This window comes from Pieris brassicae, chromosome 7 (assembly GCF_905147105.1).
Source record: "Pieris brassicae chromosome 7, ilPieBrab1.1, whole genome shotgun sequence".
NCBI classification, from domain to species: domain Eukaryota; kingdom Metazoa; phylum Arthropoda; class Insecta; order Lepidoptera; family Pieridae; genus Pieris; species Pieris brassicae.
Genome location: NC_059671.1, coordinates 18,920,556 through 18,943,618, shown reverse-complemented (window position 1 = coordinate 18,943,618; position 23,063 = coordinate 18,920,556). Strand labels below are relative to the sequence as shown.

At 32.7% G+C, this 23,063-nt stretch overlaps 1 protein-coding gene across 1 annotated transcript in view; it reads right to left on the bottom strand.

Annotated features, from left to right (window-relative positions):
- LOC123711916 overlaps positions 1-23,063 on the bottom strand; it is a 236,161-nt gene that overhangs the window by 109,300 nt on the left and 103,798 nt on the right. Inside the window, exon 4 of the mRNA XM_045664779.1 lies at positions 14,732-14,867. Coding sequence (XP_045520735.1) covers positions 14,732-14,867 — 136 coding nt within the window. The remainder of the gene's footprint in view (positions 1-14,731; positions 14,868-23,063) is intronic.

Here is a 23,063-nt window from a genome sequence, read left to right as displayed (position 1 = left end):
AATAAATAAAAGTGGGTGGCAGGATTTTTAGAATTATCCTACCAAAACTTTTAATTGAACATAATCATCAAATAAATGTATTATTTTTTCTATGATACAACCTAATGTAAGGGTGTTTTCTTAAGCCCTTGCAAATTGAAACCACACACACCCAAACATTTAAACAAGATAATTTAAAAAACAAATTATAACCCAGAGCCTTATGCACGGCGGTATTCATTTTGTACTCACAATCCTCTATATATCTTACCGTACCTACTCATTTAACTAAAGTACACTTTCGTCTCCTTATATCAAATTATATTATTACTGCCATGAAAATAGACAGGTGAGTATTTTATGTAATCGAATGGAATTGGTTTTTTTTTACGAATTATGCATAAGTCGATAAAGTCATTTACTAAATGTAAAGTTTGTGTGTGTAATATTTGTAAATTGTTTTGCTGTTGAACGTCTATAATACCTTGACGTAGTTTAACGTAAAAAAAATAAAAACATGGCGGGAGTTATGTGGCCCAACATTAGGCAAGTTACATATATATTATATTTTAGTAAATAAGTAGAATCGTAAACAAAATGTTTAGTTTTAACCACACTCATAAATTGTAATTTAACATTATCGGTTCGGATAATGTTCAATAACATAAGTGTATCTTAGATTTATAACTCTTCAATAAGTCCAATTAGTTTTTTGTTAATCCAGCGTCACAACCCCACTACCCACTAATGTCATATAAGTTATGAGCTCATGTATTAAACATTTAAATCCAGTTGTTACCCAGCTTCAAACAAAGTGTTTCATTTGACATATATCTAAACATATCCATACAACAACCGCCACAAATCTTAACTCGGGGTTCTCACCAATTTTTCCTTCAATGTAGAAGTGTGTCTTAATTGTCTAAATATATAAGTTAGTTTGAATACAATAAATCAGGGTTATGGCATTCTTTACAAGGGACATTTATTAATGATATTACTTTTTAAGTAAATAGACTAATCATAATTTTAGTAAAGGTCGCCTTTAAAACCGCTCCGACAATTTTAAACTCTTGCTCCCATTTCAACTCTGGTGAGAACGAGAGATGCTCACGACAAATTGGGATTATTAAAAAGAAACGCTTAGTACATAAGCTATGTATAACTAAGTAACAAGTAATTTTAAATACGTTGTTTTATATATTAAACATTATTTTGTTGCATTTTATCGACATGAATATAAGAGTACACTGGTAATTCAGAAATTGCACTGGGAATGTGTTTGTAATCCACCTTTTGAAGGCATGACCTAAATAAGCTTCTAACAACTATGGCAAACCGTGTAATGGTGCTACGTGAAAAATAGTAAACATATCAAACAAACAAATACACCAACTTGAAAGAGTTGATTTCGTCGAAAATAATGAAAACAAGAAGAAAAGTCCCTCAGCAGTAGAGACTAGCGCTTCATCTGCTCCTTCGGAAGGCAAACGTCGTGGCGCCGGCATGTGGTTCAAAAATCGATGACATGTTTAGACCTAGAAAGCTATAAAATATAAATAATCGAAGAAACGGATGAATTGTTGAAGTCAGACCTTGTATAATCTAGTAGCGCCACTTTATTATTATTATTATTATACGAGTATATGGTGAAGATTGCTACCATCTGCAATATTATATTAGTACAGTTTTTAGTGTCCAATTAACATATCTTGATTTAATTATTAATAATAATAAATTTACAGTTTCTTGATTTTCACACATGAACTTGAATACTTCAAGGCTTATGGCTCCTGTGATCGATCCCTCTAAAGCCGTCACGCCCAAGCCTTATCGGAAGGTTTTCAGACATCAAACTTAGTCCAAACTTGTCTCGTCAAATGTGTAAGATACATTGTCCACGATCAATGCTTGTTTAAAAATGTAATTCACATAAACTCTACCAAATAACGTTTTGCCAAAATTCCTTTCCTCAGAAATTGTACAATTGAATATCCCGTATAAGGGCGATTAGGTAGAATTATGTATGCGACCACAAGTCAAGCGCAAAACCCCGTTCACCGTTATTAATGTTGGATTTAGACTCGATAATTGTCCAGCTCGGTCTACTAATGTGGTCAGCCCGTGACATTAGCCCCTGCACTCAATGACCGATGCCAAAACTGCACCAAAATCCTGCGACTACGACTGTCTCGTTCTCTTGTTTAATTGTTGGAGATAAATCCAAAATAGTGAGTATATAATTGTAAATTATGTTCGTATTTCAGTTTTACCGAGATCAAATGTAAATAAAACTTTTTTATTGAAGTGAATTTGTCATGTTATTTACATATTAACAATTTAATTTAATTAATTAACTGGTGGACTCGACATAGGTTGTCCTGTCTTAACTATGAATATTAATTTTGAATTGGTATAATAACTAAAACATACTTCAGAAACAAAGTGTTTATTATTATTATATTATATATATATTATATTAAGCTTTATGATAAACAAGATTGTTTGTTTGTTTTTCTGGCGCGTATATAAATAGTTTTGATGGTATTCTGATACGGGAACAGGCGACATATAACTGGCCATGTGACAAACATGGATTTCACGATGAATGCCACAAACAATTGGCGACTGTAATTATTTTATATGTATTTTATCAATATAATAACTCCGATCGAAGCATTTATTTAAAACGATATTCATTTTTCTAACATCCTCTTTGACGATATTTACAGCAAACATTCTGTCAATGTTATGTCAAACGCCATTGAATTGTAAAAGCGCTATGCACTGAAAAAAAAATGCTTTTGTAACAGAAGTCACGATTACTTAATATGGTGGTTAATTATTCTTCAATTTTTCTATTTTTCCGCGCCATTCTCTTAATTTTTCTGACAATAACAAACAACAAAAAAATAATTAGCTGAATCGGTCCAGCCGTTCGCGCGTGATGCCGTGACCAAGGGAAATAGGGATTCAGTATTATATTCATAGATTAAAGATAATATTATTTATGGAAATATTTATAATTATTTAACTAAAACGAAGAAATCTTCTCTCACGCACTGAGGCTTTCTTAATTTTGTTAGCGTGGCGATTTCCTATATCGTCCGATTTACACCCCAAGAGTATCGCCAGAGCCACTCCCTTCAATTGTTACATTGCATTAATTCGATACATAGTAATTAAAATTTCATTATTGCTCTTATATTGTTGTAGTTAAAATAGTGTTATAATAAAATCCTTTATTATTTACAGGACCCCGATGACCCAGGAACCGTACAAATAATACAATTAAATAAATGCGTAACACACAGAAGTCTCAATATAATATCCTGAAAATCTAAGATAAATCTAAATCTAAATTATAAATAAATATATCTAAGTTTTGTCTCAAAGGTTATATATCTATAACTATATTTTTTTGTAAATATTTAATAAGTTACCTTCACCATTAAAATGCCTTACCTTCGAGTATCATAAGTTATATTTATTTTATATTTTTTAATAGGCCCCTAGTTGGAAATCCAAAAACGGTACAAAATAATTTAACAAAGTTTATACCACCGAGCCTTTTAAAGCACAAATATCGCAGTTCCATTGAATTTCAAACGTAACGTTAAAAACATCAAGCAATCACCTAAATTAAATCAAGCTAGATCCAAAATATTTTCCACTAAACGTCACATATCAAATTACCGCTGAAAAGCTTTCAACAAAAATCAAAATTCTATTCAATGAATTCGTCTCATAGTAAATCGTGCCAAAAATTGGACAAGTCTAGGACAGGAAACCCTACATCGTGACCTGGATATTGTGAAATGGGCAGGTTTGTGAAGTGGCAGCCTGCCAACCGATGCAAGCCTAGACGTCGCTTACGTTTATTGCATTCGCTAAGGTCGCAGAATAAATATTAAACTGAAATAGGCATCAAAAATAGGTCCCTTGCATCTTCCACTGTTTACATATGTTTTAATTGCTTTGTTTTTTCATTCGTTTTACCTAAGTGTTTTACGTGGAAGAGATTAATACAAAGCGATAATACCGCCGTGTATGCACTTATTGCGCTCACCATTTCTAAGTTATATTGTTTTCTCACAATCACAAAATCACTAAACCATCATTATACTACAAATTTATTTCGTGTTTATTCCCAAGATTTGTTATGGAGCAATACAAAACGATGTCTCAGATAAACTATAAGGAGCTCCGGAGCGACAAAAGTGTATTTTTATAATAAATTTATGAAAAATTTGATATTTGTTATCACCCTTATGTTTTTTCTCTTCGACGGAAAGAGGTAGAATTTACTTATATTTTTACTATTGCTTAATACATTATAAATAAATTAAATGTACAGAAAACACCAAAACCGACTAAAAGGGTTAACCTTGGTGCTTGAAGTACAAATTTTAAATTCTTTATAAAATACAATTTAAAAATACAATTAGTACAAAAGACGACATAAAACTGTGTAATCTTCAGTTTTTACGTGCAACAGCGTCGGTACTCTGCAACCAACAACAGCAATGCGATACCGAAGTTGTAGCATTGTAAACGATGCCAAGTTTGTGACATCAGCGCTACAGATATTGAAGGAAATACGAAATTTAATAAAAACGTCAGGATCTCTGTTAGAAGTTTTTTTTTTATTTTACTAAATGGTATATTATAAACACAATATGTTACGTTAGAAAACCGCTGTGGGTTGTATTAATGTAACCATAGCAGTCTTGTTTAGGAGCGCGACAATTGCATATAAAAGTAGTTTTTAATTTACTGTTTATGTTGGTTAGCGTTAGGCTGTCTAACATCTGATTGGGTCGACCACTTAGTAGTCGCGGTAGCAAATACATCAACGTTATCTAGCCATATACGTTGTTTTCTCTCGAAGTTTCAAATTGGGCTTTCAATTGAAATCCGTTTAATGTGCATATCCGCACCTAATAGTTACGTATTATATGCTATCTAACCTCAATTAACATTACATGAAAATAATGAACATCACTTTAACGGTCCGCCACAGAACCGGTGATTATGGCTAAAATAATATTTGCGTTAGGCTAAAATTGTACCAGGCTCGCATTTCAAACATAATTAGGCTTTTCGCGTCAGAAATGATTGCTCCTATCGGTACAGTCTAATAGGCTTATGATGATGCAACCTAAATCAGGATTTCAATATAATATATAAGTGTAACTTATTGACTTGGCGTAAGAGTAAGATTCAAACAAGCGTCTTCTAAATGAATCCTATACGTAAATTTTTAACATATAGGAATCATAATACACACTGTCTTGAAACGCGCCAGAAATAGCCATATAAAGCGATTCGAATCGTTGACGTCCAGTCACTTTCCGAGCGATTTGACCCCATAACGTTGTATGGAAATGTTGGGCTTCTCTGCATCTCCTACGCCATTTACCATGGAGAGTGTTCAGAGGAATTGTTCGGATTAATAGCTGCAGTGATGTTTTGTCATCGAACGTCGAGGTAGAATATGAAATACAACCCGTATCAACTTGACGTCTGTCTCTGAGTGTTTCTTGAGGCAGTTTTTTGCCAGTCACTACCAGCTATGTGGAAGCAGTTGCTTACTGAAGCCCAAGCAATTCGACTTAGGGTCCATCAAGGAAAGAGCGTAGCAATTCTTAAAGGGGAATGCACTTGCGAATATTCTGGCAATGCGAGTGTCCATGGGCAGCAGTATCACTTAAGATCAGGTGAGTCTTCTGCCCGTTTCAACCTTCTTATATATAAATATTAGCAAACTAAAAATCCACACAGTTAAAGACGAACGTACGGGAATTAGAAGAATTTTATTTTAAAAGCTTTTCTTGTATTTTGTGTAATAACCTAAAAAAATAATGTAAATTGTCAGTCCTGAAATCACTTTGACACATCTGTAGAATAAAACATTTTTATATTAACACAAAGACGCAAAACCTACAACATGCATAAAAAATATAACTATTTTACTAACTACAACTTTCATGAACAAAGACGGAAATGCAAGTAACAAATGAACTTTTTCAAGTCTAATTTAATACCGATGTCTGTGGTCACAATACAATAGATTGTGGTACGCAGCAGGTGCTGGAAAGCAATCCCGTTTGTCCCACTCACTGCTGTGCCCACCGAAACACTAATTGGACAATTTGCCCTGTTAATCTAAGTCGCCAATTTAATTTGTTGCCAGTATACGAGTTTCCGAACCGAAATTGCATGTCGAGGAAAAGAATTGTCTGTTTAGACTTTTAGTAGCATTGTCTGCAATTTAAATTTCGAAGGCTCTATGGCTAAACGCTGTTTGCAATAAAGAAATGTGGACCAATTATGAATCTGTACAATGTAGTTTGTTACAACTGGATTTGTATTTGAAAATGGAACGATAAAAGTTAGTTTCAAATAGATGTGAAAAAGCTTTGCAGGTTTTAATTGATTCATAAGGAAAGTAGGCCTTTGGTGTCCACAAACCCGGTAACGCGATGTTAAGCAATATAATAAATTAATTTAATAATTCTATCTCTTACTATTTTTTTGCCTTGCAACCCTAACTCGAACAAGCTATACTGTGGCATCGCTTTGAACAAATATCGCTCGCGTTCTTCGCTTCGAGTCAACGGCGCATACGCACGCTCCATTACCATGTAAACGCCAATTAGAAAGAACCAGAACACTTTTTCTGAGAAATCCGACCGAGAATGTAAGTAATAATTATAAATAAAAAACAAAGGACGACCCTGCGAATGAAGACCGAGTGATGGTTTCTTGACAGACGTACAGTTGAAATTTTGTTTCTTACTTCCTGAGTTCCGTCTCAATCATTCTAATTCGAATACAGTTCACTTTTTTATTTATTTTGAAAATCGAACACAGAACCCGTGTAATCCATTTGTTGAACTTTACTTATTATATTATTTACCTAAATTTAACAATAAATAATATAGCTTTGCGCGTATATTTTAAGTACTGGAGAATAAAAGATTTGCAATTCCGTAATGTAAAAAAACGCATCTAACGCAACGGCCACTGTAAACACAGCCCTAATAAAGAGAAATCCTCGAAGATCCCCGCAAACATCAATTTAATTAAAATTACTTGCTAGAAAAAGTAAAATTGATAGTGTATTTTCAGTCTACGTTCGCTCGGAAGTTTTAGTTTGAGAAAACATTGCCATCGTTTGTTACTTGAGTGGACTACAGTTTTGCTAAAGTAGACGTTGGATATACAGACATTGCATCCGCCATTTTATTGTGCGAAAATCGTTTTTTATATAACTAACATAATTATGTTATTAGAGCATATTTGAGGTTACATATTACAACCAGTTATATCATATTTTATAAAGATTTAACGTGTTCTTACAAATATAACCATCATTTGAATTGTATCGATTAATACATACTTGGCGTTATAAAACCAATGCGTAAACGTAAATGAATATAGTTAAATCGCAATCACCTAAAGCACTCGTTAAATAAAATTAATCAGTACACAACCTTTATGTAGGTCTGGACCTCAGATTTTTGAATCTGTTTCAAGATTTGTCAATCTATTAGGGAAGTAGGTGGTGACATCCTGACACACGCCGTCTACGTTTGAGTCTAAGGCATGCCGGTTTCCTTACGATGTTTATTGCCACAGTTCGAGCGAATGTTAAAATGCTCACATAGAAAGAAAGTCCATTGGTGCAGCCGGGGATCGAACCCACGAACCCTGGAAAATGAGTCGTACACATACACTGCTCACAAATCACACGTAAGTCACGTTTATATCGCGATTACACAGTACAGTAATAGATATCATGAGAAAAATCTATTTCTAGCTCTTCAAAGAGGAACCGGCTGATAGCCTACCTTGATGGTAACCGGTTTATAAAGGAACTAATCTGCTGAAGTTACCGGTAAACCGGAGTATTACGCGATCAGACATAGCCCCAAAAGCTTTTCTGGAGGAATGGCACGGAGACGGTCAAACATAGTGTTCTCACTTCACCTATTGCTTCTTCTTTTGGCAATGGGGACAAACGTGCATTCTTGCAGGAGTGGTATGAAACCTTGTTTTTTTCTTTTTCTGTAAAATAGAAACGTCACCTATTGTTGGGTGATGGTACATTTACCAAATATTAACATTTTCTTTGTAAAAGCCCTGTTACATTGTTCGTTAAATAATTTTCTAATTAAATCCACGGCTACGGTAGTTTCACATGGAATCTTAAAGCCAAGTTTAGCCGAGAAATGTTAATAAAGTCTGACTGTGTAAAACTTAATCAGAACTTAATAACGACTGAAGGAAATAGAATTTACTTAAAGCGCTTTATAATAAAAGTATAGGTCATTAAAGCGGAGTTTTATATTAAGATTTTCTCTGTGATATTCACTTCTAAATAACAAATTTAAATTTAAATTGTAAAAAAGTGAGTCTGGTAGGTGAGTAGACTTTTTAAGCGTTCACTCAGTCTTAGTACCCTAAGATTTAGCAATGAATTTACTCATATATCAGACTACATTCTAGATATTCATAAAGACACGGTGAAGTCTAGACTCCAAATTACCCATTTCGGGTCCTTGTCTTTATTATTCTGGTAGTATAAAAATTTACTTGAATAAATGTTTAAATGATTTGTCAATTAATATGAATTGTCCAAATTAAAACTTCTTGAAACGAACAAAATAGCACCGAGCGCGTGTTGTGTAAAATATTAAATTTTTCCCGTCGGATTGCACAACTGCGGCCAATTTCGCAGGAACTAAAGTCGATTTTAGTTTTAAATTCAACGTCACAAGTGTGGACGGACTATTTTGAACGTAATTAACAAGTTTCATAACGCTCGAAGCGAAATTACGACGAAAATCTGAACTTGGCAAAAAAAATTTTTTGTTTTAATTTGTTTATTCATTTATTAGATAAAAGTTCGGGAATAGATTTCTAGGACAAGATGCCTCTTTTCTCTCTTCGGCTTTGTTTTTAAAAGCCTGCCCTTAAAGAGGCCGTCAAGTAATATTATCTCGCTTGTGATTTTATTACATAGGGCAGTGGATGCCTAATCTCTTTAGTATGCCCTGAGGTCGTCCCTTCGAATCACGGCTTGTGAATGCACGGCTCATGCACCAATGAACTTTTATTTCTATGCGCCCAAAAATCAACTTGCCTAATAAGGAAGAAAAAACTTAGCTGAGACCAAGACTAAGGCTAGTAGTTCCACTCATTTTATGACATGTTTTGAAATACGCTGAGATTATAACCAGTAATATATTTTACCATTACTAAATTAATATATATATATAATATTTTTTTCGTTATATCGCTTTTTCTTTAACGATCCAACCTTCGTTTCGTGATTAAAATATTCTTAGACACCATTTCAAAAGCATGGTATATTAATTTTATTTTTAGCTTACGTCAACAATATTGATCGTGGTCTGAATAGATGCCGACTATTTGTGTCATATTTTCTATTTCTCTGAAGAGTCTAGACTTATACCTGTATGGCTATAAACTTCTAAGAATCACCATCCTACTCCATCCATCATCATTTGTGTTCTTTTGTTTTTGGTGATTCACAAATCTAGTATTAGATTATTAATTTGCCGATAATTAGTGCGTGCGTATATGAGACTTATGTTAGAAGTGAAAATTTATTACATACAGAAGGTTCACGTAAACGATTCCGCCACCCTTGGACACTCACATTGCCAGAAGGCTTAAAAGTGCCAGTCCTTTAACAATATAACAATCTTTTCTTACGTCAAATTGATTCGGAAATACTTTACTATAAATAATAATAAATAAAAACTTTATTCATGATAGAAATAGATTGTTACAATATTCATCTATCGCTAGCCGCCAAACCAGGGTGTCCCTGTGTTGTGAGTGACTAGATAACAATTATTCACATAATTAAAACATTGCTGGAACGGTGGACTTTAAGGTGACATGGGTGGTATTTCATATTTTGCCTCGACGTACGATGATGAAACTCAGCTGCAGCTATTAAACCAAACAACTCCTCTGAACATTCTCCATGGTAAATGTGGTAGAAGATGTTCAAACATAAATAGTACAGTTGTTTAGAGAATAATTAAGAGATTTAAAGCCAGGTTTTTAGTACCCATGTGATAAAGATACACAACATTTCGTATGAAACAATTAATGAGTCATACTGCAGATTTCCAACTACAGTGAGGCGAGATATATAGCTCTCGTAAATTCTGATAAAACAATTCGTGTAAATAATTAACCCACTCCCGGGTGGCCGTTTGTCAATGTTAGCACTGACTTTGTTTAGATTTAGAACTATAACATTTTTTTTAGTATTACACTTTTAGGAATAAAAGATGTATGTAACAGTTTAGTTGCAGTGCAGTTATACAGAAAGTTTTGAAAAACTTATCGGGACTGGCATAGTAAAGGGCGCCAGATCTCTAGGCCCTACTCGCTGGACTGATCAAGTAAAGGCACTTACAGGTCTTATCACCCAGGTGCAGAGGCTTCTTAACACAGGGGAGAATGGTGGAAGTTGTACGGCGCCACTAACACGATCTTCAGAAATGAAGAGTGTGACAAAAGAATATGTTATATTATTCTAAATTTAAATCTAAACTATTTGCAATTTGAAAATGCGTATTCAGATTTGACAAAAAAACATTTGATTTAATTTCATTTATGCTACTAGAAAAAGCAATTGTAATAGTGTGACTTTTGCACGATACATTCGATATTTTCACAATTAATATATTAATCCTGAAACGTCCAATATCAGATTCGAAGTAATTAAATTAATTTTAATCTAAATAATAAATAAACCTTTAGAGTTTAAAAGTTTTCAAGACGAGAAAGGCTTATTAGAAAAGTTATTGAACTCAATTAAGATTACTAAAAAGCATAATTTTTTTTAAATTTATTGTTAGTAAGGAACATTACACAAGGAACATACAGGAATTGTGTAGTGAGTTTTTCTTTAATATTTGATATATTTTTTCGTAGTTATAATATATTATATAGCAATATTGATCAATAAAAATCTTAAAAGGTATTCTAACCATCGTTGTCTTATACACAATAATTTCAATTTCACAGGTAGTTACCCCAGCGCAACAAAGCCTAGGGTACTGGTTATCTAATCCACTGAAGTGGCGAGGCGTGCCGGAAGGAGGCTGTGACAACACCGGAAGTGCTATGGCGCCACCTGCCTCAAACTTGAGGCAATTTGCTACTTTATTGTGCGAAAAGGTGAATGCAAGATTTTAAACACGGAATGTTTCGCTTTTAACTGCTCTGTGCAATTTTAATTGCTTTAAGATTGCGCAAAGTTTGTATAAATGAATGCTTCCTTAATAAACATCTTTGTTTTTTATTTCTGCATTTTAACGTTGATACAATTTACGTAGAATTATTAAACGTCGAGAGTATTGCGTTCGATTTCCAGATGCAAATCAAATGATTTATCTTATAATAATCTCTGCCTTTGATGTGTTTTAAAGACTCAACCGAGGGGACAACCCATTTTGGAGAATAAATATGATAACAACAAATCAATTTCCATGGTCGGTCATGTACCTGGTCTCGTTTTATGTATTTATTTAATTATTATTAATCTTACAAATAATATACATATTATAAAACAAAATAATTAAACAATACAGATAACCAAAACAGATTCCACAGATAAACAATTTACGTATATAGAAACAGAAAAAAAGTAAGTCAACAAACAATAAACGAAAACATCTTTATTTTTTTCAACCAAAGAAAGCTGAATTTTAACATTTGAAAATTTGAAACAACAAATAATACTTAATATTTCAAATTACTGCTTAAACAAAGCCAGAGCCTTCCCGCCTCTTCAAATACTTCCTCGGCATCTTCTATGCTGCGGTGGAATATATCAATATATTCAGTTTGTGGCATAGTTAGATAAAACCCGAAACATAGACGAATTATGCTTAAAGCTTAAAACAACCCCTGAGGTTAAAATATTTTTATAAATAATAAATCTAGCTATAATCGGCTATAAGAATATATTTAATAGAACAACTGAGGAAAGCACAAAAGTCCAAAGAAAATATAAAGCAGAAGGCTGAGCTTGCATTTTCATTTTATATGTTGACTTTAACATTATAAGATGGATGTTGAAAATGTTTAGAAGCTTAGTGAATTTCTCAACTTATATGAGTTATAGGCAAGCTACACGCCCGCATAGTACTCCCGTTTCGCGAAGGAGAGAAAAGTGTGTGTCGTGTAAAGTTTACCGGCGCCACACGGCAATTTTTCAGGCTTTAGTTGAACTTAAGTTTCACATTTAATTTCAGGCAATGCGTTACAAAACTTTGAAGAAAGCTCACGCTAAATATATATTTTATTAAGGTCATTTCGAAATACTACAGTGACTCAATTAAAATACTAAAATAAAATGAAAAGCTCTTGTCCTTTAGAGACCTTTCCTTTCTAAAAATACAATCGCATAGAACATAGAATAAACACAAACCACTTCAGTTCTATGACGCCAATATTGAAGCAAATCCTGCTTCCTAGGCATAAAAATATCTCTGTTTTAGGGAGTAAATGTTACACAGCCCATTCCATATATTTTCAATTGTCGAAAACATCTCTTGCGATACAAGTAGATTATTTCTTTATAAATAAAATATCTCTCTGTCAAATTCTGCTTTCGGTGTTACTAAAAGAAATCAGCGCTTCGTAAAAATACTAAATACAACACAACAATAATTTTATAAAATTACATATTCAACAAGAAACTACTATATTTGTTTATGTTCAAACATACAATAGCTATATTCAGTCTAATGACATTCTTTGTATGAAAACTAGAATTATAAACGTTTTCAAAGCATGGTTATTGTTCAATGTTGGCAAAGTTATAAAACACAAATCGGATAGCGACAAAAAGAAATGCAAAGTGAACTCAAACTGGAATGAAAAGACGTCATAAACCGGGTGCATTGAGGTATGTTATTGCCATATAATAAAACGATTTAAATAATAAACAGTTTTTATACCAGTTTAACAGTTTTTGTACATGGAATTTTTTATACGTAGGACCCCTATATAGTAGCCAATCAGAAACGCGATCATGCAGATCTGTGGCCAAGAAGGTAGTCAGTGAGTGTCAAATGTTCCCTTCCACTTTCTTTGCTTAAACTTAGGTCCGGTGGGCTTGGTGTCTCCCGCCGCCCTGGACCCGGGTGACAGCTTAGAGTATGTGGTTACTATTTTTACATTTGAACGTACGTGCTTGCGTATAAGACTTGAATACCATGTGTGTGGTGGTGCCAGTACTGCACCACTTATTAGGTCGCTTTTGCATTCTATAATAACTTCCTTGCTCCGTAAAGTCCTTGCTTCTACTTAAATATCCAGGTGAATAAAGTCAACCATATAAGATACTAAAAAACATAGTATATCTAGCGCAGCATATTTAGAGGTTCTAGTTGTCACTTTTGAATTTAAATCACAAAAGTAGTTCTTTACATGTACATTTAGTTGTTTCCATATTCGAACTCCATGTTAGAGGTCCTTTTAAAGAAAAGAAAATATTTATAAGCATTATAATAATGCCTTATTATAAACATGATATTATATAAAACATAAAAGTTTTTCAACTATAGTAAAATCTAATATAAGTGTTGTAAATATCAAAATGTGACTACTAGGCCACCTTTTTCGTTCTACTACGATATTTATGACTTCTAATACTAAGCGAAGTCATGTACGTTGTTTAATGTTATCATAGGAAGTATGTTGATTTATTATTCTTATTGATACAACTACTAAATACGACAACACAAATTTAATGGTACCATCCTAGTTTTTTTAAATTAGAACACTTTTCTTGGCATACGTCAATTTGTTTCAGCCGTGAAGCAGGTTCCTTAAAGTGACCATTACTTACCTCACGGCATCCACTCGCTAGTAAATAAACCCGTCTCAATTGTACCCATTTCTCGGTCGAGAATAATGTTTTTGTTTATTTTAAGCTTATTCTGCTAGTGTATTGCTCCATTCTAGATCCATTATTTACGAATCTTACTTTAAATTGTAAAGTCTGTGGTCTTATCTAGTTTAAGAAAGTGCAGTTTTCTTTTTAATTTTTTTAACTTGTCTTTTATCTTTACATTTACAATTATAGCAAAGGCTATATTATAACTTCTTCGTTGTAATTTTGAAATTCATAATGGTGAGAACAAAAACAAAAGAACATCAAACATACTTTCCCTTACGAAGGCAATTAATAGTTCAGCATCGCTTTAAATATGAAAGCATACAGAGTACATGAGTATGAGTTTGTAAACTGTAAGCAACTTTAAGTATTAAACATTAATGGTAGAAGTGGGACAACACCCACAAGGAGCGTTATTAACAATTTCACATGATTTTGTACACGGAAAGGTTTGACGTAATTTACCAATTTTTTGTGGTTCACGCAAATCCTAGTGAGAATCTTTGTATATATAATTGAACCGTACGTGTGTATGTCACAGAACTCCTCTCAAAGGCAAATGAATTTTTGTGTATGCGTTTGTGTGGCGCCCTGGATGGTTTAAATTCACAAACCAGCCCGGCAGATGGCGCTGCAAACGGAACTTTCATACTTTCATCCTAATAATATACCAAATATAAATATATATATATCCATATAATAATCCCTTGAAATATCATGCAGGACAACATCTTTCGGGTCCGCTAGTATATATATAGTTCATAAAAGTAAAATGATTTATATTAAACTCACCAACGACATGAATGAAGGCGGACCGCACTTGAGTATGAAAAGAAGGTGCGTCAGCCGATACTTCACATCGATATCTTCCGGCCAGCGCACGCGTCGCTTCCCGTAACACAACCTGCTGTGATGTAGATCTTGACACCTGAAAAAAAACTGAACTTTAGTAGTGGTCCTATCCTATAATTAACCAATATCTCAAGTATAAAATCGTATATCATTTTAGGCGGTTTACAAATCAAATTATCATTGGTAAATTTAGTGCTCGTGGCGAATACAATTTCCGCCATCTTCTATTATTATACCGTTTCAATAATAAGGTTCGAAATTATATAAATGTACTGTAATAATTAAATTCAAATCAACACAACAGTAATTGTTTAATGAAGATCAATGGGTGAACATTTTGGTTATAGCATCGTTTTATAAAGTTACAATGGCGTTAAATTTATTTACATAATTTACATAAATTTGTTTGTATGGAAAAATGTGTTTCTTAATTATTTACATTTCCTATACACTTTTACATTAATATTAATATTGGCAACGATATCCTTTATATAAAAAAATGCCATAACGTATAAGGGAGCGTTCAAGTATTACGTAACGACTTTTAGGTATAAAGAGTCGCTGGGGTTGGTCACAAAACGTTTTACTATTGGATACAGAAACGTTACGGCGCGTTTCAATGGGGGGGGGGTCAAGAATCTCCAAAGAATGCGTGACGTAATTGAACGTTTCCTAACACGTTTTTTCTCTGCTATTTTATGTACAATAATAGAACACGAAAAGTAAACTAATTAATGTGTAAATCTGTTAAATAAACTTGAATATAAACGTTAAACCAGTTTTTATCGTCGAAATATGAAGTCATAATATTCCAGGAACATAGGATGTGGTTAGGAAGACATGATATCATTACCGTCCTGTGAGAGCGATACGCTTGGCTCAACCTTCTCAGGCCACCGCAATGGTACTTTGCATTTCGCTTTGAAAACTGCTTAATGCAATCCTTATTTATGAAAATAATTTTACTTTAACTATAATATAAACATAAAAAAGGAGTACTAAAATTAATGACAAATAATTTAATTTTTTTATTTATCAACACTTCGTTACACATTATATAAAAAGTGAACCTAATTAAATAAAAAGTAGGGCAACTGGCGGCCTTATCAATTTTGAGCGATCTCTTCCAGGCAACCACTTTTATTGTATACCAACAAATAATTTTATTGTATATTAGAGACTAAGTAATGTTACTATAAGATACCATTATTAGTACATTAGGTTGGATTTACATTACTTATTATTATTAAGTGTTGCCTTAGACACTGTAAGGATGTCAAGTATTGACTAGGCCAGTGCCAAAAAATAATAAGGAATTGGTTTCATTTGAGTAACAAAAAAAACAAGTATGTAAGGTTGCATGCATCTTGCATCGCGTTGCTTGACAGGAAAAACCTATATTCATATATCAATATATATTTCGTTGTTTTAGCATTATAATTGCAATGTTAAATCATGTTAGGAACTCTAAAACAAATTAAACTTAAGTAAGGGCTTGTAATTTGTTTCAAATTAGAGAGATTTGATTATGTTTGATCAATTTATACTTTAAGTATAGTTATACATTCTTTAAAAAATAAAAGGTTTCCTTTAAAGAGAATTCTTATTTTTAATGCTTAGAGTAGATTTCCAGTGTTAAGTGTACCCTTGGTGTGTTTTGTACCAACAAAAAACGGTGTATCTATTTTGAGATCATTTGTTTTTGTCTAATAAACAAGTAGATCTTCTATGCCTGACACACGACATCTTTTAGGGTCTACAGCGGCATACCTTGGTATGTTGTTCACTGTTCATGCTAGTGTTAAACGCATACACTCAGAAAATCAATCGGCCCACGGGCAGGCCTCGAACCTATGACCTCAGAGAGAGACACTGTAGTATGTTAATTCCACCTTCCTGATAATACCTAATTCCTGGTATTCAAATTATGGACATTAAATAATACAAATGTATCGAATAAGTAGATTATCCCGGTGAGCTTTACCAAAATCTGTGTCAAAACTTAATATGTTGTATTTCTGGAGGCCTCTTAATTTATATAAATTATAGCATTTTTATTTATCGTTATATATTTTATTATATATATTATATTTTATGTATTATATGAATTTAATTTAACTGTTACAGTACATTTATATAATTTCGAACCTTATTATTGAAATGACATAATAATAGTCGATGGTTATATAGTCGTATTCGTAAGGAGTCCTAGTTCCCGGCTAGGAACAGTTTTTATTGGAAAGTTCGTAGTTTTTAAAATTGTTCATTACTTAAAATGTACGTTTCATTTAAAACTTTCCCTGAACTTCCACAAATATTTCAAAATCATAATTAGCCAAACCGGTCCAGCCATTCTCCATCGGTCAGTCAACGAACCGCAATATTAAGATTCGAGTGAATGTTACAAAAATTTAAAGATCGAACATATTCAGCCTTAAGATCAGTGTTAATGTATGTATTAATTACTCAAAGAGCCTGTTTGGTCGCACCGGAGTTTAGTTTCAAAGCAATCGAGTCGTAATTAAAGCAAGCTTTTTCCTCCAATGTCCAGTAATATCCTTTGTCCCGCTTCTTTGTATTGATCCGACATTGGAAAATAAGATTGCCATAGTGCTACGCACTGCGCATTCTTAATGATATAGAGATTTTGTTTTTTTTTATATAACAGGAGGCGAACGGACAGAAGGCTCACCTGATGTTAAGTGATGCCGCCGCCCGCTCACATAGCCAGGAGGCTCGCAAGTGCGTTGCGGGCCTTTTAAGAAATGGTACGCTCTTAAAGGACCCTAAGTCGAATTGGTTTAGAAATACTCCAGTGGGCAGCTGGTTCCACATTTTAGCCGAGCATTTTTTGTGCTATGTGGTCCGTAGAATTATTAAATTAAACAGATATGTTTTAGATTTTATTAAATGTCATATTATTGTATAAGTGTCGTCCATCATGCTGCTTAAGAATTTGTATTTTCTGGCTATACAAAACATTATTTAGTAGGAAAACTCATATTTATAATTCGATTTTACAAATGCACTTTGCAGTACTGAGTGTTAAGGTAAGGAATTAAAAATAATATTTTGATATTTGCACGTTGTACACTAAAACATCGTTACTATGTGTACAAATTGTACAAAGAAAATTGTCGCTACTATGGTATCTACACGTATTTTCTAATCAAGCAAGTGTTTATTGCGCACATAAAAAAACATTTACTTGTGCACAGCCGACTCTGAACGCACAACATCAGGGTTGAGAGTCACGTTACCACTAAAATATGACAGGAAACGTTGAAAAATTAAGAAACCCTGAAACTAATCAAGATACCCTGCACAGTATATTTACATCAAATTCACTCGGACCGAGCCATGTTTGTGAAGTTTTTGCGACATTCCCTTTATGTGAAATATATTTTACAGTACCAAAAAATAACATAAATAGAAAATATGATAATTAGAATTGCTAGGGACAAATATCATGGTATTTTGTTTGAGTTTATTTTTTAAAATGAATATTTAATTTATTTCCATCCTAGCTAGGATAATAAGAATTTTATTATGAGGTCATGTTCATAACTGCCCTGCTCTGTAAAAGAAACAATTTAAACCATTATTTAGTAGCTAGCACCAATCTATACATTTGATGACGTCACCTTACGACTCAACGCAAAATTATAGGTAGGATACGTTGTGGTACGAAACGTCAATACTAGATACATATTTGTATGAAAAGTATTCTAACTTATGTTAGTTGTACTCAAAACTTACACCTTCAGTTAAATTCTAAAATGAGATACAATGTGCAAAACAAAAATAGAAACGGTTCAAATAATTTTACCAAGAAATAATAAGGCTAGCAAAAGTTTTCTTGTTTTTGTTATAATGTTTCAAAGGCTAAAGAGTTTCTGATTCCTGAAGTTATAATTATGAATGTTAATGACATAAATAAATTCATTTTAATTATCTCGGTTCTTAAGGTTGCTTTTAATTTACATAATAAAAATAGCACCTTGTAAGATGTACATAATATAGTAAAGTGATATAACTATCCCTACCTTCCCCGAGTAATTCTATAACCATCAGCTATGGGAGCTATGCAATGGGGTGCCAATTGACAGGTCTAATAAACGCCTAAATGGGTGGCCTGACGCTCCACAGGGGTCCAGGTCACATTTCTAAGTAAGCTCTCGACTAGAAGCCAAAGTCAAAAAAAATGTGGTCGCCCAAAACAGACCTGGCAACAAAGCATCATTGCAGCGGCGAAGAAAGCTGGTATGACGTGGAGTGAAATTAAGAGAGCCGTCCAGCACTGATCCAGCTGGTTTTCTAAGAATCTGAGTCTGTTGACTTTAAGTCAAGTAAATCAAGATATACCTGTAATTATAATTAACAATTTAATTAATCTTTGTACATACCTACTGATCCGAAACAATTGTTTCACCAGTGATTGAATTTGAATCCTATTCCTAAGTTCGTAGGTAATTTTTATTGCCATAAGTGATTTGAAAAACGTGTGTAAAATGCAATTGAAATTACCACTAACAACGATGGAAAATTATATTATTAAATTTTTTGTTTAAACCAGTTTTTATCTGATTAAAATTGTATTTCATTAAACTTGATAATAACCAGCTTAAATTGCTTGCCTTCTGTCGGCTTTAGCTTCAATCTTAATGAACGTTTTTAACCTTAATTCTAGATTCAACAGGCTTCATCATGAAATTATGAAAATGTTTTGATATAAGAGGAAATTAAAATTATTTTAGGAAGGGCTTGAGTAAGCGTTTTTCGCCTTCCGTATCAATTTTTTTTGGTACCTGTGGATCAGTCATTAACGATAAATACTCAGACATAGTAACTTAAGATCTTTGCAGAGCATTTGAAGAAGGAACAGCTTTTTTCTTCACGAGTTTATAGTACAAGGTTATAACTTATAAGTTGTTTCTTAAATGTATATTTAGTCTACAAGAAGTAGTTCGTAACAGGAAATGCCTTGCAAATTATGGAGACTTTCCAGGCATCAAGTGAGTCTGGAATTTTGATTGTTTCGTGTAGTGATGAAATAAGACAATTAATTATTATATCTTGACATGGTCAACTTTTCAAAAGAACTTTATTTAGATGGCTTGGCACGGGATTGAAGTGGTTATGTTACGAGGTTAAGAATTTCTGTTATCTTTAAAAGATATAATATTGTTATTATACACAAAAAATGATAACGATAACCTCCATATTATGTTTCGAGAAGGGATTTTAATATACTTAATACTTACTCTACTCGTATATATAATATAATATAATATAATATAATATAATATAATATAATATAATATAATATAATATAATATAATATAATATAATATAATATAATATAATATAATATAATATAATATAATATAATATAATATAATATAATCTAATATAATATAATATAATGTAATATAATATAATATAATATAATATAATATAATATAATATAATATAATATAATATAATATAATATAATATAATATAATATAATATAATATAATATAATATAATATAATATAATATAATATAATATAATATAATATAATATAATATAATATAATATAATATAATATAATATAATATAATATAATATAATCCATCCATCGCTCCTTCAACACCAGGACATCTGTCCACCTAGTGAAAGGCCTTCAGTTATAAGCTTATTTTATACATTTAAATTTGGCCCCGTATGGTATAAGCTTTCTCCATTTTCCTCTGCTTTTCCCAGACTTGAGTAACTTTCAACCACCAACTATCTACGTATTAAAACCGTAATGAGCGAAGTTATAATTATAATTTTTGTTTAAAAAAAGTACTTTTTAACTTGATAAGCCTCCAAAAGCCTCAACGTAAATATGTTATTAAAGTAGAAACACTAAGAGAAAAAGAAGTTCGGGGAATGTTACTTTTCTTAAAAGTGCAACGTTGCGGTACCAAACATTTTAAGAGTTTGTTAAAACTTTGCTGAAGACGCAAAAATAAGGCTAAAACTATGAGAAACGTTTATAAGTTTTGAAAGAATTTCACGGTTAAGAATTTTTTCCACGTTACGTTTACTTAAATTAAAAATTAAGTCCCGCAATCATACGGGGTAAAGTTGTGGTAAAAAAATAAAATACTGGCTATGTTTAGCGGTTTCACAGATGACCATCATATTGTTGCGGAGATTTATATTATGATTTCCTAAGTGATTCATCAAAATGATGTGCAGTATTTATTTGGTTAAGGTTTTATAAACAGGTTTTGAAATAATGAATTATTTTACATTAAATTGGCGATATAGGTATCACTATGTTAATAGATTTCTACATTACATGTGGGTATCGTGCCCATGGGCGGCGGTTAGCATCAGATGAGCCTCCTGCCCTTTGTACACTGTTATATAAAAATAGATGTGTGTTATACAGAAATTAGTGAAATAAAATAAAAATTAGATAAAACTTAACACTAAGATTATTACAGAATAATTGTAATACATTTATTAACATCATTGTTTATTTATGTTTGTTATTAATGGCTTCGAATCAATCTTGGTAGGGACCAGAAAAGATGTTAAGAAGTTCAATAGAAACAATAATAAACAAACAACAAATATAAATACGACAAAAAGGTTATAAGGTACACCTTCTGGGAGAGACATGCTGTCGCAGTAACAACTCCGTCATACTTAATTATTGCCTATCTTTCATCGTTTACGAAGCTATCAAGAATGAACAAAAATACCAATTAGCCTATGATCTTCCTTGATATATGGACTATCAAAATCGATTCATAATAATAACCTTAATATCATGTTACATATCCATTGCACTCCCTTTGCCCCGCATAAGCAATACCTGTACCCCTCTGACGCAATACCATTCTAAAGGGAAGCGGAAAACAGATCCCAAAAGCTTTGATCGGATACCTCACATCGGACCGGTCAGATAGTAATAAGTCCATAATTTAAGATTATTTGTTTTGCACCTCATATTGAGCTAATTAAATAGTGATATTTAGTTAAGTTTCAATTATTGTAGTAATTTACATATATTTTGAGGTTATTGGGATCCACCGCTGGCTCTCACTCAATTAGCACGTAAACAAACAAAGTTTCATAATGTTATAATAACAATTAGGCCCGGATTATATTTCACCCGCCGGTGCACTCCAAAAAAAGCAATTTATTAAAAAATTATAAATTAATATACTGCTTTAAGCGCGATGCTTATTCAAATGTAATTCGTAAAACTGAGTACGATATCGAAGCGACGCCGGTGGCCTCCTTCATCAGCAGAAATCGTATGTTGTTAGGTGCAGGGCTGGCACATAATTCCCGTTTACTTGTTTATAAATATTATATATACAGTTGAATTTTTTTAAACATATTTTGTTGTCACTCGATAACTTCCTTCAGTACCATTGATCGGAACCTTCCTAAACTCCTTCAGATTTTTCCTTTCACCTGCTAACGCTTCTATATTATCTTAACATTAGGGCCATATATGTAACCTAAAAAGGCATCGGCCACTCTACATGATGTGGTAGAGCTGCCAAAGAGACACTTCTTACGGAAATATAATAATAACTTTTACCGATCACAACAGCAAAGTAGCCGCCTTTAGTGTGGTAATTTTGGAATAATTTCGTATTCAAAAAAATATATTAGATTGGGCCGCGTTGGGTTCTAAGGTATTCTACTGTGGCGTGCTATTGCAGAGGTTCAAGCCATATTTGTACTGCAGAAGCGGGCTGTTCGTGGGATTGGTTGTGTATCCCTAAGGGAACGGGTACGGAATAAGTTTAAAGAACTAAATATGATGTATAGGTCAATATAATTGAAGCCTTGTTGTATGTCCAAAAAAAACTTAAACGATTTTAAAACAAAGGGTGTTCACCAGTATAATCCTCGAAAGAGAACTAATCTAAGCGTACAACCAACCAGGCTCTAGAATATAAACCATTCCTTATATGGAAATTGTATTCGTTTTTTCAACAAACTTCGAAGTGAACTTAGCGAATTATTACTGAATAAATTCAAAACTCTCGTTAAACGTACATATCAATAAAGTTATTTTATAAATTTGACCATTATTTAAATGATGAGGGAATGATTTGCAGTTTGCAAAAGAAAGTGTCTTGTGAAGCAGACTGTGGAGGACTTCAATGTGGAGGATCAAGGCGATGTTGATGAAATTTTGTATTGATGAGTTGATGAAATGTTGAAGAGTTTACACGAGGCAGGAGGGATTCTTAACCATTTATTCTACCT